Source organism: Amphiprion ocellaris, chromosome 22 (genome assembly GCF_022539595.1).
Source record: "Amphiprion ocellaris isolate individual 3 ecotype Okinawa chromosome 22, ASM2253959v1, whole genome shotgun sequence".
Classification (NCBI taxonomy): Eukaryota; Metazoa; Chordata; class Actinopteri; family Pomacentridae; genus Amphiprion; species Amphiprion ocellaris.
This window is the reverse complement of record NC_072787.1, coordinates 19,694,061-19,708,910: the sequence shown is the minus strand read 5'-3', so window position 1 is coordinate 19,708,910 and position 14,850 is coordinate 19,694,061. Positions and strand designations below refer to the sequence as shown.

Sequence of the window (14,850 nt, the reverse complement as noted above, 5' to 3'; positions counted from 1 at the left end):
GAAACTGGCTAAAAAAGTGAATTTCTGCTTTTATTCTTAATTCTTTTAATTTTTGTGCTATTTATTTTCCTTTGCTGTTGCCTAAAACCTGTTTTAGTGATGTCTAAAGTTTCTATATGCAGTTAACACCCTGATAGGACGGTCTGGTCTTTTGCAGTTGAACCAAATTGAGTTAAAAGTCAAACACAACAAAAGCTTCATGTACAAACACAAGCCCTGACTATGTTACCTCAACACAGCAAAACAAACTGAAGCGACACAAAGTAAACTTACCCAACACCAACAGCTTTTAAAGGATGTAATAGAACATCAGGAAAGAAGCAGCTGTTATTCTGAATCTCAGCGTTCAGTCCCGTCCGTTTAGTTTAAAAATAAATAAATAAATGTGATAAAAGTATTTAATTTAATGAAAAAATGTCACACTGCTTGATTTTAGCTTCTGGAACTGATTTGCTGAGTTGCTGAAATAATTTACAGATTAGTCAGTAGTGAAACATAGAAGCAGCCCTGTAATTTTGTCATAAGTTTCTGCTCTGGTCTGTGTTTTATGCCTCAAAACCTGCAGCATTTCTTCTTTCTTCTGACTTTTGCATCTTTGCATAAAGCGCAGGCCGAGCTCTTAACTGGCTGCTTGAATATCAACACCCTGAGTGTGAAACTCCTCAGCAGCTCTGACTGATGACCTGGACGACTGCACACATCAGCTCAAGTGTCTCAGTTCAAGGCCTCTGCGGCACTTTTTATTAAATGAGTAAAAGCCCGGTCGATATATTCTTCTGACAGTGCTGCACCTTCATCACACCAAATCTGTCTTCTTCTTCTTTTTTTTCCTACAGAGGCGGCGTTGCACAGCCTCCTGGGAGCTCTGACCAGCGAGACTTACAGCGACCCGACTCAACACCTGGAGCGGGAGCAGGCGCTGGCCAAGCAGTTCGCTGAGATCCTGCACTTCACGCTGCGCTTCGACGAGCTTAAAGTACGACCGTCTCTTTCTGTTTTTGTTGCAACGCATCCCCCAAGTGTCAAACTCACCTTTTAGCTGTTGCTGTAAATATTTCTCTTTCCTGCTGCGATACAAACTCGCCGCCCTACAAGCTGCTGATGCCCCAGAATTGATTTTAGCTCTGTGCAACGTTAAACTGCAGCCGGCGAGTGCATGATTAGCATTTAATTAGAATCCTGATACTGCCCTGCTGTTTATAGCTCTGTGGATGTCAGTGGAATGGCTAATAAGGGTTATTGCAGGAAAACAGGCTTGCAAATTGTCCTGGGCTGAGTTCTGCATAAGGTGGCAGGTTTTATAAATAACAGAGGAAGGAAACTAGGAATAGACCGAATATTGTGGCCGATATTTGGCATTTTTCAGATTCAGTATGTCTGAATTCTTGGCTGATTATTGATGAATCAGATGTGCTACTTCAGGTCTGATGCCGCCTCCTCTCTCTGTCTGTCTGTGGTCTCAGAAGTATCTCTCAAGCAGCAAAAGCTGAAAAAGAAACACAAACCAGGAAATTAGCTCTTGTACATCATCTTATTAGATTTCGGGAAACACCTGTGTCATTTCCAATAAAAAAAAAAAACCCCTTGCTGGTTGAAAAAAGTAACTTAAATCAAAATTTCAGGCTTGACTGTAGCCTCTTCTCCTCTGTGGTTCCCTGGTGGTGGAACGAGTGACCAAACTGTTCAATCTGCAGTGTCTCTCTGAGTCTTTAAGAAAAGGCTAAAAACCACAGAACTCTTCACTGAACACCTATGCACTTGACAGACTGGAAAAAAACAAAAAAAATCCTATTACATCTGCATTGCCTGAGGTCTTGTTATCACACCTGAGCTAGTTTTATGGCTGTTATCCAGGTTGTTTTCTCCTCACTATATCCTTGCTTGTGTTGTATCTACTCTCAGATGTAATATGAAATTGTAGAATTGTAGAATATCCCTTCCAAATGTTGGTCATCTGTCTTTCTTGTTCACCTGTGATCAGTAGATCCCCACAGGAAACTTCAAATTCAGACACAAACTGCTGGTGTGCAACCCGGAAAACACCAGGAGTGTCGCTCAAATGCACATTGTCAAAAGCATAATTGAGTGAGCGCTCATGTGTTTGGACAGTTGGTCTAACCCCTGCTCCGTAGACACAAAAACCTACAAAAAAAATGCCCCCAACTCCCCGAGGCGATTTGCTGCGACATCCCAATTAGTGCCCAGTACCCGGGCTGGCAGGATAAAAACATGAAGGTAGGGGGTGCAAGGTGGCATGCCAGGCCTATTCATCAATCTTTCACACCCATGCATAGGCTCCTGACCTAGTTAAAGTGTCTGTGCGACGTTCAGCCCCTCCCTGGCGAAGCAGCCTGTCTCTGCTGGTGGACACAGTGGACACAGGCTGAGTACCAGTCTATTGTAGTGGGATTAGCATGCTGCCAGTGCTGCTTTCACTGTGACAGGCTCGCGCAGGAATGAGGATAATTAGCCACATGATGAGCTCTTCTCACTGGTGGTGACGTTTGAAAGAAGCTCTCTGGTTGGCCGGCTCCGTTTTTTTGGGAAACCAGATGATTTATATTTTGTCATAGAAGTTAACTGACTCTTGTGGGTTATTTTCTGCGGCTCTGAGAGTAAATAATGTCAGAGAGTGAGCCGGCGTTTGTCCTCTCCTTAATGAGACCCTTTGTAGCTTTTCGTCAGCTCTGTAATTATTAAGCCTGTTGTCAGGAACTCTGCCGACGCTCCCCTCGACTGTAGCGGGAAAATATCTCAATATTTTCTGACAGGAGGAGAGGGGATGTGGATGTAAAGGGGGGGAATGAGTGTCAGACGATTCAGATCCAGTTCGGCAAATGAAATTGTAATTGTATCAGTGTTCTTTTTATGTCATTTCCCCCTAAAGCCACGTTTCTGCCTTGTTGGCTAAAACATTCTGTCATGACGATGGCGTGTTTGATCCGGAGCTGAATGTCCCGCTGCAGGCTGTGCCACCTACAGACACATCTCCAGCTCGCTCTCTCACTGTATTAAGATGCATTTTTATTTATTTATTTATTCACAGATGACAAATCCTGCCATTCAGAATGACTTCAGCTACTACAGGAGAACGCTGAGCCGGATGCGGATCAACAACGTACCGGTGAGTTCATTATGTGCCATTAAAGAGGAGTCGGCCGTAAGGATGAAGTCACAGAGACAGACTTGATCATTTTAGCCTCTTTCAGCTCATTGTCTTGGTTTTACAGACCACAGCTCGAATGTTTTGAAAGATTCTCGCCACTCTGGTCTGTAACGTTTCCAGCTGAAGCAGGAAACACATTTTGAACCAGCTGCTATCATCACTAAACAGCACGCAGACACTCTCCAGCTGTTTAGAATACATGTTCTATATGCATCTTTTTTGATAAATCGACAAAATTACACCATTTATCAAAGCCAGATACTGTAAAAACTGGAGGAATAATTCTGTTTTTGACTCTTTGGCTGTCACCGAACACCTCATCTCCTAAAAATTGTGTTATAAAATGCTGATATTTTATCATGGTCGCTGTTTTCTACATGTCTCATTAGAAAATTCACCAAAAATAAACTATTTGCAATAATCAGATTCATTAAATTCTGTCCACTGATCTCATCTTTGAAGCGATGACTGATTGATTTCAAGACTTTTCAACTTAACTGTAGGCTTTGTTTACACAGAGCAGATAGGCGACTAGTATGGAAGCAAATTAAACATATAAATAGTTGAATATCTATAGAATGTAGAGCTCCTATTCCTTTCCAGTATTTGTAACACCTGCAGGCACTTTTAAAAAGTTGTACATGTTGATTCCAGGTTTTTAATTATTTGTGAAACAAGTCAACAAAGTAAGTCAACTTTAGTGTTTTTCTTTTTTTTATGATTTATGGTGTTTTAGTTGTGTCATATTGCATAGAAGGCATTTTTGAGTTTTGTCTGCTTCTGACCATCGTTGTTGCTTCCATAGAGGTGCAGGATTTTATATTGCAGTGACAAATGAGCTCACAGTGAGTAAAAATATGACAGGAGCAAAAAACTACTCGGGGTTCAGATGGTTAAACCTTCAGAAACTGACCTAAAAGAGCACGACGGCTCATTAGATGACCAGAAACAAAACCCCACACTAAAGAAAATGTTGCTCTGTGTCTGCCAAATGTGTAAATAAGCAGCTATTTAGTTACAAGCTGAACTAAAAGGTGGTGATATATCAGTGTAGTTTACTGATTGTTTCTGCTACACCTAAGAAGTAGTAAAACTAAAGACCCCCTTTAGTGAAAATGAAGTTTTTTACCTTAATAACACGTCCGTATGGTGTCTATTATATGTTAGAGGACATATAAGAAGTCAGCACCATAGCTGAGCATTTCTACCCTTAAACAAAGGATTATTTTCATGGAAAAACTTTTAAATATGGAGCTGTGATGCAAAAAGATGAATTTTTACTGTTAAAGTGACGACCAGAGAGCGACTTTCAGGCTAAGTGCACCTGATCAAACAGAGAGAGTTCTGTGTAAAATACGTTTTTATTCGAGTGTTTTTACATCTAAACACTTTCTGTGTACATCATAGTGTCTAAAGTAAGTATGTGGCCTGCTGAACATTACACCCATGTGTGTAGAAAGAAAATGAAACGAGTAAAACATCGCAGCCACACAGCAATTATCCCTCACCACAGATGTTCTGCCCTGTCACAGCAGCAAAACCACAAGCGTAGTTTTAATGATGAGTGAAGGCCGTTTAGGAGAGTTGCTTTCAGGGTTTCGGTGTTTCACGTCTTACTGGGACACTTGATGGAGCTGAGTTTGCTTTAATGGATTTAGATTCACCTGTTTTTCCTGCTGAGATGGTCAAAGTACCTGGTAAGAAAAAAAGTCTGCAAGACTCATTTGATTTTTATCTGTGACTTGAGCTCCAGGTGCAGATTCGGTCTATTTATTCACCAGGAAGTAGCGAGTTTCCAAAACTGTCCGATCAATTACAGTTTAATGTGGAGAATACGCGTCATTTTTTCCTCAAATTAAACAAACCGCGGGTGTAAAAGCATCCTTAAACCTCCAAGATTCACTCAAGTGCCTTAAAAATGAAGCAGCTCACACACCGCTGTTCAAGTGTCGCACAGATTGGGAACAATACCTCAGCAAGATGTTAAATTCAAGGAGCCGCTGGCCCTCCGGGATCATTCACGCTGCACTTGAGCCGATCTGTGTCCTTGTTCAGCCGTTTGAAGGGCGTCTCGGAGATACTCGGTGCAGGAAACGGGGAAAACTGCTCTCAGTTCTGACCCGTCTGACGGGAGGTTTTATTCTTCAAAACCACAATGTGCCATCAGGCAAATGGGCCCAGACAAGTAGTCGTTCGGACCTGTCACCGCTGAAAGATGCTCCGGCTGCCGTCCCTCCTCGTCGTACGCAGTTTAGTCACCGCTCAGACGACTGAATCATTCAGACATCCGAGATGAAACACATCTGTCCCGCTCAAACAGTCTTTGAGATCGTGTGTGTCATCAGCTGTTAAAACGTGAGTCGCTTTTGAAACTTTGGGGCGATTATTCATGTTCCGTCAGCGTCCCCGTGAAGGCAGGAAACGTTCTTGCTATTTAAATATGCAGATAAATTTAGAAACGGGCTGTTCAAGAGACGCCTCACTCTTTGTGATCCGCCAGGTGTTTTCAGTGTCTCGCTCCGTGTGAAACCGTAAAGCAGCGGGACGTTCATCAGCTGGGAGCGCTCGGTCACACGGTTTACAGCAGTGTTTTCCTGCCAGGATTTTATTTAATGAAGTGGCTTTTCATGTGCACAAACACGATCACTTGAAGCTGCCAAACTAAATCGAATATTTCCAGATAACATTTTAAGTCTCCTGCCTCCTTTTTGTTCAGAGATTTTAAATATTATTTCACAATATCAGCACAATGAAGAGCATTTGGAACAAATATCTTTTATATTCCTGCAGATACATCAGTAAACACATGATGAGCATCAGTACAGGATCACCTTTGTGCTTTTATTTTCCTTTTTCTTCTTCTGTTGCGCCTGATAAAGTGTCATTTCCATTGGGAGCTGTTGGGTGTGGGCTTCATTTGAATATTGCGTGGTGTGCACACATTTAAGCGTCAAATAATCCTGCATTCTAGTTAATCTTTAAGCTCCAAATTTCACCTTTTCTGCATCAATTCATGATGGAAATGTCTTTATTTATGTGAAGAAAAACAAATTTCAGGCACATGTGGTAGAGCCTTAATGATGTTGGATTTGTAGGGGCGATGACGATACAGGTTTTTGGAGATTAAAGAAAAAACAATATTACTTTTCTGATGGAAACGTCTTTATTTACGTAATGCAAAACACAAATTTCATACAATACAGACCCTGACTGATATAGGATTGGTAATTTGATCAGTTTTCATTTTTGAGAGTGAAAAATTCAGATATTTATTGAACCTTCCAGCAATATATTTCACAGACTAGTCCCCAACTTATGGTAAACTCAGCACTTGAGTCTGCAGCAGTGATACGTACTCTGCTACATGTGCTGCAGACAGTGATGGATTCAGATTCGCTCTGCTGGACAAGCATCTTTTCCTGTTTTGTGTTCTGTTAAAGAAAGTTTTCATATCAGTGCATGTCGGAACCGATATGATTTTGGCTCTAACTTATAGATCAAATTACATTTTCTACATTAGATTCAGTAGTTATGAGCTCATAATTCATATTTTAAGAGTAAAAGGGATCCATTTCTGAAAAGAACACACACACTGAGGCATTGTTTCCTCTATTCTGAACATTTTTGTGTTTCTTCTAAATAAAAGTCTTCAGTTTCTGTCATGTTTTTATTGAGGGGACATATCTCTCTTGCTTTTTATATCAGGATCTACTACATTAATTTATTTAAAGTCAGTAAGTTAACTTGTCAAGGTGCTTGACTTAGAGGGATGACTTTATTTTTGGCTTTTCAGGCAGAGGGTGAGAACGAAGTCAACAATGAACTGGCCAATCGGATATCTCTGTTCTACGCCGACGCCACGCCCATGCTGAAGACGTTAAGTGATGGCACGACGAAGTTTGTATCAGAGGTGAGACTTTCAGGGCGTGTAAGGAGTTTTTTTTACCAGCTGTGTGAAAGCATCGACTCACTCCTCCTCTCTGGTCACAGAACAAGAACCTCCCCATCGAGAACACGACAGACTGCTTAAGCACGATGGCAAGTGTTTGTAAAGTCATGTTGGAAACACCGTAAGTAGCTTCCTGCACCCGTTTTGTGTCTTCTTCTTGGTTTTATTTGTCTAATCCCTCCTTCGTGTGATGTCAGGGAGTATCGCAGCCGATTCACCAGCGAAGAGACGGTTTCCTTCTGCCTCCGAGTGATGGTCGGGGTGATCATCCTGTACGACTACGTCCATCCTGTAGGAGCATTCGCCAAATCGTCCAAAATCGACGTGAGTGCAGCCGAGTTCGTGCTACGATCTAATTCACGGCTTCTTCTAAAGCTAACATGCTGCTGTTTCTGGTTCACAGATGAAAGGCTGCATCAAAGTCCTCAAAGATCAGCCTCCAAACAGCGTAGAAGGCCTCCTCAACGCTCTCAGGTCAGCTGAATGAAATGTGTTTTTCTTTTTCCCCCTCCCGCGGCCCGTCATGTAAACGAGAAGGCTAGCAGACAGACCTCCCGGTTTATCGTACTGGCCTTCAGCGCGGTGACTCATCCTCCCCTCGCGGCCTGCCGGGGATTCGGTCAGCTGTGAGTCTGATTCGGAGCTTTGGCCGTCGAAGCCTCTCCAGAAAGGCCGATTACATCTGACACCTCGTCCCCTCGTCCTCCCAAATTTCACCCGCCTCCCCCGACGCTCACAGCTGCTCGAGCCGACAGACGTTTCCGAGCCGACCTCGCATCTGTATCTGTCTCCACGGTCGACCCGAGGCAGACTGTCGCCGCCCGGCCGCATGTTTTCATGCAAAAACTGACAGATTTGCTCTCAGTGTTGACATCTCACATCAGACTGCAGATGACAAAATATTTAAAATGTGTGCAGTGGTGGCAACTAAGTACATTTACTGAAGGATCTTGTGCTGCACTGAGTTATTAGCATCAAAACATTAATTTAATGAATGATTTATCTGCCGATTTTTCTTCCAATTAATTTTTTGGTCTGTCAAATGTCAACTAATGAGACAAAAAATGTGTTTTTTAATAGCATCGTCCCATTCTGAATCAATTCACCAGTAATAAAACATGAAATAAAGCATCTTTCTCCTCTCTGTGCGGCCCGGTACCGGTCCACGGCCCGGTGGTTGGGGACCGCTGGTTTAAACTGCTTCAACAGTAAAATGCCGTTTACACACTGACGCATCTGTATTAACTTTTAAATGATGTAGTTCACGCTGTGGTAATATAAACCGCAGGAGGCAATTTTCAACTGAATGAGGACTTTGACCTTGGATTTTTAATCATATTTTTGCTGATAATACGTTTGTGTGTTGTTGTAGAGTCTTACTGAGGTCCAGTTTTCCTTCTTGCCTGCAGGTACACAACCAAACATCTGAATGATGACTCAACCAACAAGACTATCAAGAGCATGCTGCAGTAAGACTGAGCTGCTCCGACTGCTGTGGGGAGACACCACTTTACTCTCCTGACTGATGTCGCTGCACAGAATGTTTTCTGTTTTGTTTTTTTTTTTTTGCTTTTCTTTTGTTTGTTTTTTTTTTTTAATGGTAAAAGAGCTACAGCTCCGCCCACTTTTTAAAATGCAAAATGCTACTGCCATTATGAACGTCTTTTTCGTGCCAAAAAGATGTTGCTGAGATGTAATGTTTTCGATGAAAGGCCATGCGACATTGGCAGCTAATGAAAGCATTGTGGATCTTCCGGTGTTTTTAAACATGTCTTGTTTTTCCCTACATAAGGGACGGGAGTGCTTTGACTTGAAAAATTTAAAAGAGAGAGATATATAGAGAAGTATATATTATTTTTGTTTGATTCGTTATTTAATTCCATCCTCTGCATGATGAAAATGATGTCTTTTCCTTCTATTTAAAAAACAAAACTAATGGTTCAGTTTAATTTGTCTGCTCTGTTGTGCATTATCAAATGTTTTGTTATTGAAATGGTACTTGTCGAAATGAGATTTAAGAGTACTGTTTTTATATTTTTTATAGGTTTTAATTTGTGCATATGTCTCTTTTTCATAGTTGTGTTGTATTTTTCATTTGAAAACTTTAAACTGTGATATGTGCAAAAAAAATCAAATTAAAATTGGGAGTCTGTACTGTACATGAACAGTAAGTTGTGGCTGGAGAAATTAAAAGGAGAACTCTTGTTTTCTACAACTCGCCTCGTCAGGTTTGATCTCTTATCTCTTATCCTTGGCACCGGATGGCTGAGGGGAAGTTTCGTTTTGGAGGTTTTCTCATGTGAAAATATTCTGATGTTCGACCACAAAACACGCAGAGAGAATGTTTCAGATGAGGTGTGAAGATTAAGATACCACAATGACACAAAGGGACTTTTTTTCCTGAGAAATGTGAGCAAATGCTTGAATTTAATACTCATTTTAATATTACTGGCATGAACTTATGAACTTTAATGCAAAAAGTCAGAGAAGACCAATTACACTCTAAAGCACTCTAAAGCAGCCGGAACAGTTTTTGCTGTATGATCAAACAAAAGTCAGATCAGTTACTGTTAAAATTTTTGCCTGACCAGTGATTTAATGCTGTTGTTGTTGGTGTTTGATTTGCTGGTAAAAACATAAAATGCACTGCTGCCTGGTTGCAGCTCATGAGGTGTGACTTGTTCCACCTCCTGCTCACCACAGCTACAACAATCCAGACTGGAGCGACACCGAGTCCAGTCCTCTGATCCCATAGAGGAAACTGGTGTCAGTGTGCAGCTCCTTACAGTTCCGATTGATAGTTTCCATAATAATCTTGTTGTGTTAGTACAGACGTGTTATGTCAAATTGTTTAAGCGTTTGGTAGCGGAGTTTGACTGTTCAGAATTAAAACAAAAGGAAGAAATGAAGTATTTTTTTTAACAGTTGTTATTAGACTTATTTTACATTTTGTGTGTGTGTTTTGTTAAATTACAGATAACTACAAAATTCACAGAAATTTTTTTAATTTGCATGTTAACCTTAAAAAACAGGCCAAAACTGTCTTTTTGTTTTGTTTTTTACATTTGACTGAAGGTTAAACTATTTTTTTCTGTATTTAAATCAGCAAAAATAATTAAATTAATAGTAAATTAATAATAATCTTTTTTGAAAGGAAAACAGTGTGTATGAAAGAGTGAAAAATGGTACATAATTTTTGTACTTTTATTTTAAAACTTGCGCCTATTTTGTTCACTTACAGATAATATCTTGCACACACAAAAAAATATTAATTTACATGTTGACGGACAACAAACAAGAGACAAGTGCAAATAATGTCCACACTGTAAAATCTGTATTTTTTTTTACAAATACTAAATAAAATAACACAAAATGTATTTAATGTCATTATTTTACAGATATTTGCCATTATTTTCATAGTTTTTTTTTATTGAATTGATATACATAATTCTTTTTAAACATGTAAATATCCCTAATTTACCAATGAAAATCCAAAGACACAATGCACAATTTCTTAATTAAGGCTAGAAAAAATTTGTTTGAAATATGAAAAATTACTATTTTACAGCATTTTGTTGCTTGCGTCCCAGCTGCTGCAATATTACTGTTTGGGTTGTTTTTTTTTTATTTTCCATTAATTGTTCACACACAATAAAGTACAGAAGTAGTAAACTAATTCTTCTTATCCATCTCGGTAAACAAGCTTTCAAATATTACTCTCTAAACGTTGAAATGATCCTTTAAGTGATTCAACATCAATGGTTTACTTGGAGTTAAATGAACACCAAACTAAAAGTAACAAGACAACAAGTAATGCTGTTTGTCTTTCTGCTAATGAAAAACACCCATTTCTCCCGTTGTGCATTCACTGAATGTGCTTTTTTATCTGTGCCGTCCTCTTTTTGCCTTTTATGACCACTCAAAGTCGGCCATCGTTAATGGATCATTAAGAAACATAATTGCATGATGTCAATGACAAGTGCTCGTCTCTTTTCATCGTCATCCTCACCAGAAAGGGAAAAAAAAGCTCTCCCAGATCCATTATTCCTTCCCTCCACATTGTAGTTTATTTCCTCCTGCATTCATCCCTCAGTAAGAGCAACAGTAATGTCCTTTCAATTCACTTTCTCTCCTCTAACCTTTGTGTTTTTTCGCTCTTGCAGAGGGAAGGGGTCCTCTCTGGTGTGGCCACTGCAGCACAACTTCTCAGGGTCAAAGAGAGAAAGCAGAGTGAGGATGGGTGTGTCCTCTGCAGCATCACTGCACTCACAGACAGCCGGAGACGGGGCAAGTCAAGTGGTTTAATCTTGGGGGGGTTTAAAGTCCTTGAGGGGGAGAGTTGTGGGGAAAAAAAAACAGGAGAATGGAGGCATGTAGCTTCTGTTGCATGTTTTAAAATGAATAAGTGCGGCTTAAACGTGCATGTGGAGCATGCAACGCTCACAGAAAGGCTGCCTGTTCGTGACTGACTTGTTCTCAGTGGGCAGCGGCGACCTTGTTCTTCACCCTGCATGCAGAAGCTCTCGCTCGTCCTGCATGGTCTGCTGCTGCTGCAGGCGCAGACGGCAGCTCTGCCATCCACATGAATGAGCCCCTTCCGAGGGAGGAGGGCTGCTGTGTTTAATTTAACACCGAGTCAAGCTTTCCTCTGAGCCGCTCACAGTTATCACGCCTGAACATGATCACGACAGTGCGGCTCCGAGGTGTGACTGGAGCTAAAAAGATAATCATACCCCCCAAAAAACTAACTGATCGAGTTTAAGAAAATGCATCAAACCTCCAAACTGCAGCTCAGATTTTACTACAGATTGTCGGTGGAAGCTGCAGGGTCGTGTTAGAATTTGATTTTATTCTTTGCTTCCCTTTATATAACTGAAGGTGGTGCTTTAAACCTGTTCACATTGGAAACTCGTGCTGTTCTGTTAAAACACAAACTGTTGGCCTATTTTTGAAGGTTGCTGAATGTAAAACCATGGCAGTGAAGAGGCTGCCTGGTACTGGCATGATGAATTTTTAGACTCGCTATTTGTGTTGTGGTACTCGAGACCGGTCTCGAGACCACTTTTTGAAGATCTCGGTCTTGTCTCGCACTCGACCGCATTTTTACTCGGTCTTGTCTCGGTCTCGGACACAGAGGACTCGGGATTTTTACTGTGAGACCAGCCGAGACCATGGCTTCACCGACAGCACTGAACTACCTCTCAAGTGTCTCATTTGTTCAGTAACAGCTTTGTTGTTATTGGATGCAAAACTCCCCGCCTCGAAGGTAACCAATAACTTCAGTGATTTTTAATTTGGATGATTTTTACGGGCTGTGACCTGTCACCTGCCCCGCCCCTCTTCACACGTACTCCGCTACAGTTAAGGCGGGAGGCGGAAGAAGGAGGCTGCTCCCTGGGAAAGATGTCAGCTAACTCTGCTGTAATAAAGTTTGGCTTTTCTAACCATAAACAGTTTATCTGTAAATCAACGTCAAAAAGAAAACACAGCGCTGTATGCAAATTCTGCAACGCAACGTTCACTGAGGCGGCTGGAACCACATCAAACTTTTATCGACACTTGGAGAGGAAGCATAAAGAAAGGTAAGCTAACGCTACATGGCGCTAGCGAAGTTAGCAAGATAAAGTTAGCAAGCTGTAATTTGTGAATATATATATATATGTGTGTGTTTGTGTACATGTATATATAGGGAAAAGGCATGTGGTAGTGTTTTACTTTGGCCTTGCGCTTCTCATAAACGATAAAGAGACAGGCTACATGAAGCTTTGTTTATGTTCCATCAATGTTAGCTAATGTTAGCTCTGACATAGCGGCACATACCGCGGTACCGCTGCTCACTGGGATGAGAGCTACTGATGTGACAGAGGAGTGTCCACTTCAAATTATGCACCACGTCTATGAAAAAGTTCCATCTCACGTGTGCAACTTGGCCTGGCAATGTACACACTCAATTTTAGTGCCAATTTTTTGAATTAAAACACAATTGCATAATAAATGTGTAACTTAAATATAAATTAAAATAAATATGTGTATAAGTAGAGAGGGTTTTTAGCAGAGGGCGCATTATAATGAGACCCCATCGTGCATGTTTTGGTCACAAAATGTTGCAGTCTCTCATGCTTCTAAAATGCAACCAAACTCTACTTTAAACTCACTTCCCATGATGTAATTTTTAAGGGCCGTGTTGTTTGTAGTGTTTATAAACGACCCTTTCATGTGTTTATCCTTGGTGGTGAGCTTTGAATAACAAAGTATTTTATCTCAGCAATTTGTCAGGGAAATACTTGTAGTTTGGCCTTTCAGTGTCTGACCTCTTTGAAGATACATTGACATGTTATATTTCATTGCATTTTAGATGCTGATATTTGGCATTGTTTTTTCTTTCTGTTTTATGGAATAGTTGTTCCATGTTTTTTCTTTTACAATAATACACTTTAAAGAAAAAAAACAAATTCACCCAAGTTCAGTTATATCTGATTTATCAAACAAGAAATATTTGTGGTGTAATAGAAATAAAGAGGCCACTGTTCTAGATTAAGATATGTTGTAGAAAATTGTACATATTTGTGCATGGCTTGATATTGATTTGAAAACAAGACATAAATGAAGATGCAGGTATAAAATTTGTTTGATACGTTCCATATTGAATGGTTGTTTGTCGTTGCAGACAAGAGTATTACAGGCAACCTTACACTTGCCTATAAACTACATTGAATAAGTACTGAATAAAATGGTTAAGTTAAATTTAATATGGTCTCGGTCTCGCTTTGTCTTGGTCTCGGTCTTGACTCGGTTTCGACCCCTCAAAGTCTTGGCCTTGTCTCGGTCTCGATACACTGTGGTCTCGGCCATGTCTTGGTCTCGGTTTAGGTGGTCTCGACTACAACACTACTCGCTATTATAAGTATGTTATCTCTCTCAATTTGGTTTAGGTAAAGACTTTTTCATATCTTGCTCTGAACTGCTGATGGACACTAGGAGATTTGTATGGCAGCTTTCCATTGCAGGAACTCAGGACAGATGAGAGGTGGCGCTAGCATCTACAGAAACAGCACTTTAATCTGCCCTTTTGGCCTTTCTCTCTCAATTGTTGTGGCGAATCAAATCATAGTTGGTGGGTGTAGAACGTGGTGAGTTCTACATTGTTGATGGTGGCATTGGAGAGAAAAAGACTGGACATCGAGAGGGAAGAAATGTTGGCTCTCGTTAAGTCGTTTTTCACTGATGGACGTTTTGAGGTGAACCCAAACCTTTGTATGTTGTTGGACTGCAAGTTCTACCTCTGTAGGACCTCTTTCAGGGGAGAAAAGTACTTACTCCAGCATAAGTACTTTAGATTGACCACGAAAACCTACTTTGTAGATCTAATCAACTGGATAGACACCAAAACCTTCATCGAGTAGCAATCATCTTCTCTTAAACTTGGCCTTCTTGAACATAATTTTGACATACAGGCCAACATGGGAAACCTCTGTTGTTCTATTTCCTGCTTGGTCATTGAACTGAAGTTATGCTGAGTAGCTATTGTTTATATTTTAGGTGCATTTGCAGTTAATGTCAGGATCCTACACTGCAATGGAAACAGAAAGACTGCAAGGGTCAATCAGGAACATGTTTGCACCATCTTGTGCAAAAAGTTGACTATTGATGGCAATTTTAGAGACTCATTGTTATTTCCAAGAAGTCATATTTATTACTTTTTGTTGTTTTTCTCTTATGTTTTTGTTGTATACTT

General features: G+C 40.5%; 1 protein-coding gene across 1 annotated transcript in view; it reads left to right on the top strand.

Annotated features, from left to right (window-relative positions):
- fam49bb (family with sequence similarity 49 member Bb) overlaps positions 1–9,330 on the top strand; it is a 41,206-nt gene extending 31,876 nt beyond the window's left edge. The window contains exons 6-12 of the mRNA XM_023285218.3: positions 837–976; positions 3,047–3,124; positions 6,960–7,076; positions 7,157–7,236; positions 7,313–7,439; positions 7,519–7,589; positions 8,525–9,330. Coding sequence (XP_023140986.1) covers positions 837–976; positions 3,047–3,124; positions 6,960–7,076; positions 7,157–7,236; positions 7,313–7,439; positions 7,519–7,589; positions 8,525–8,588 — 677 coding nt within the window. The 3' untranslated portion in view covers positions 8,589–9,330. The remainder of the gene's footprint in view (positions 1–836; positions 977–3,046; positions 3,125–6,959; positions 7,077–7,156; positions 7,237–7,312; positions 7,440–7,518; positions 7,590–8,524) is intronic.
- The last annotated feature ends 5,520 nt before the right edge of the window (positions 9,331–14,850 follow it).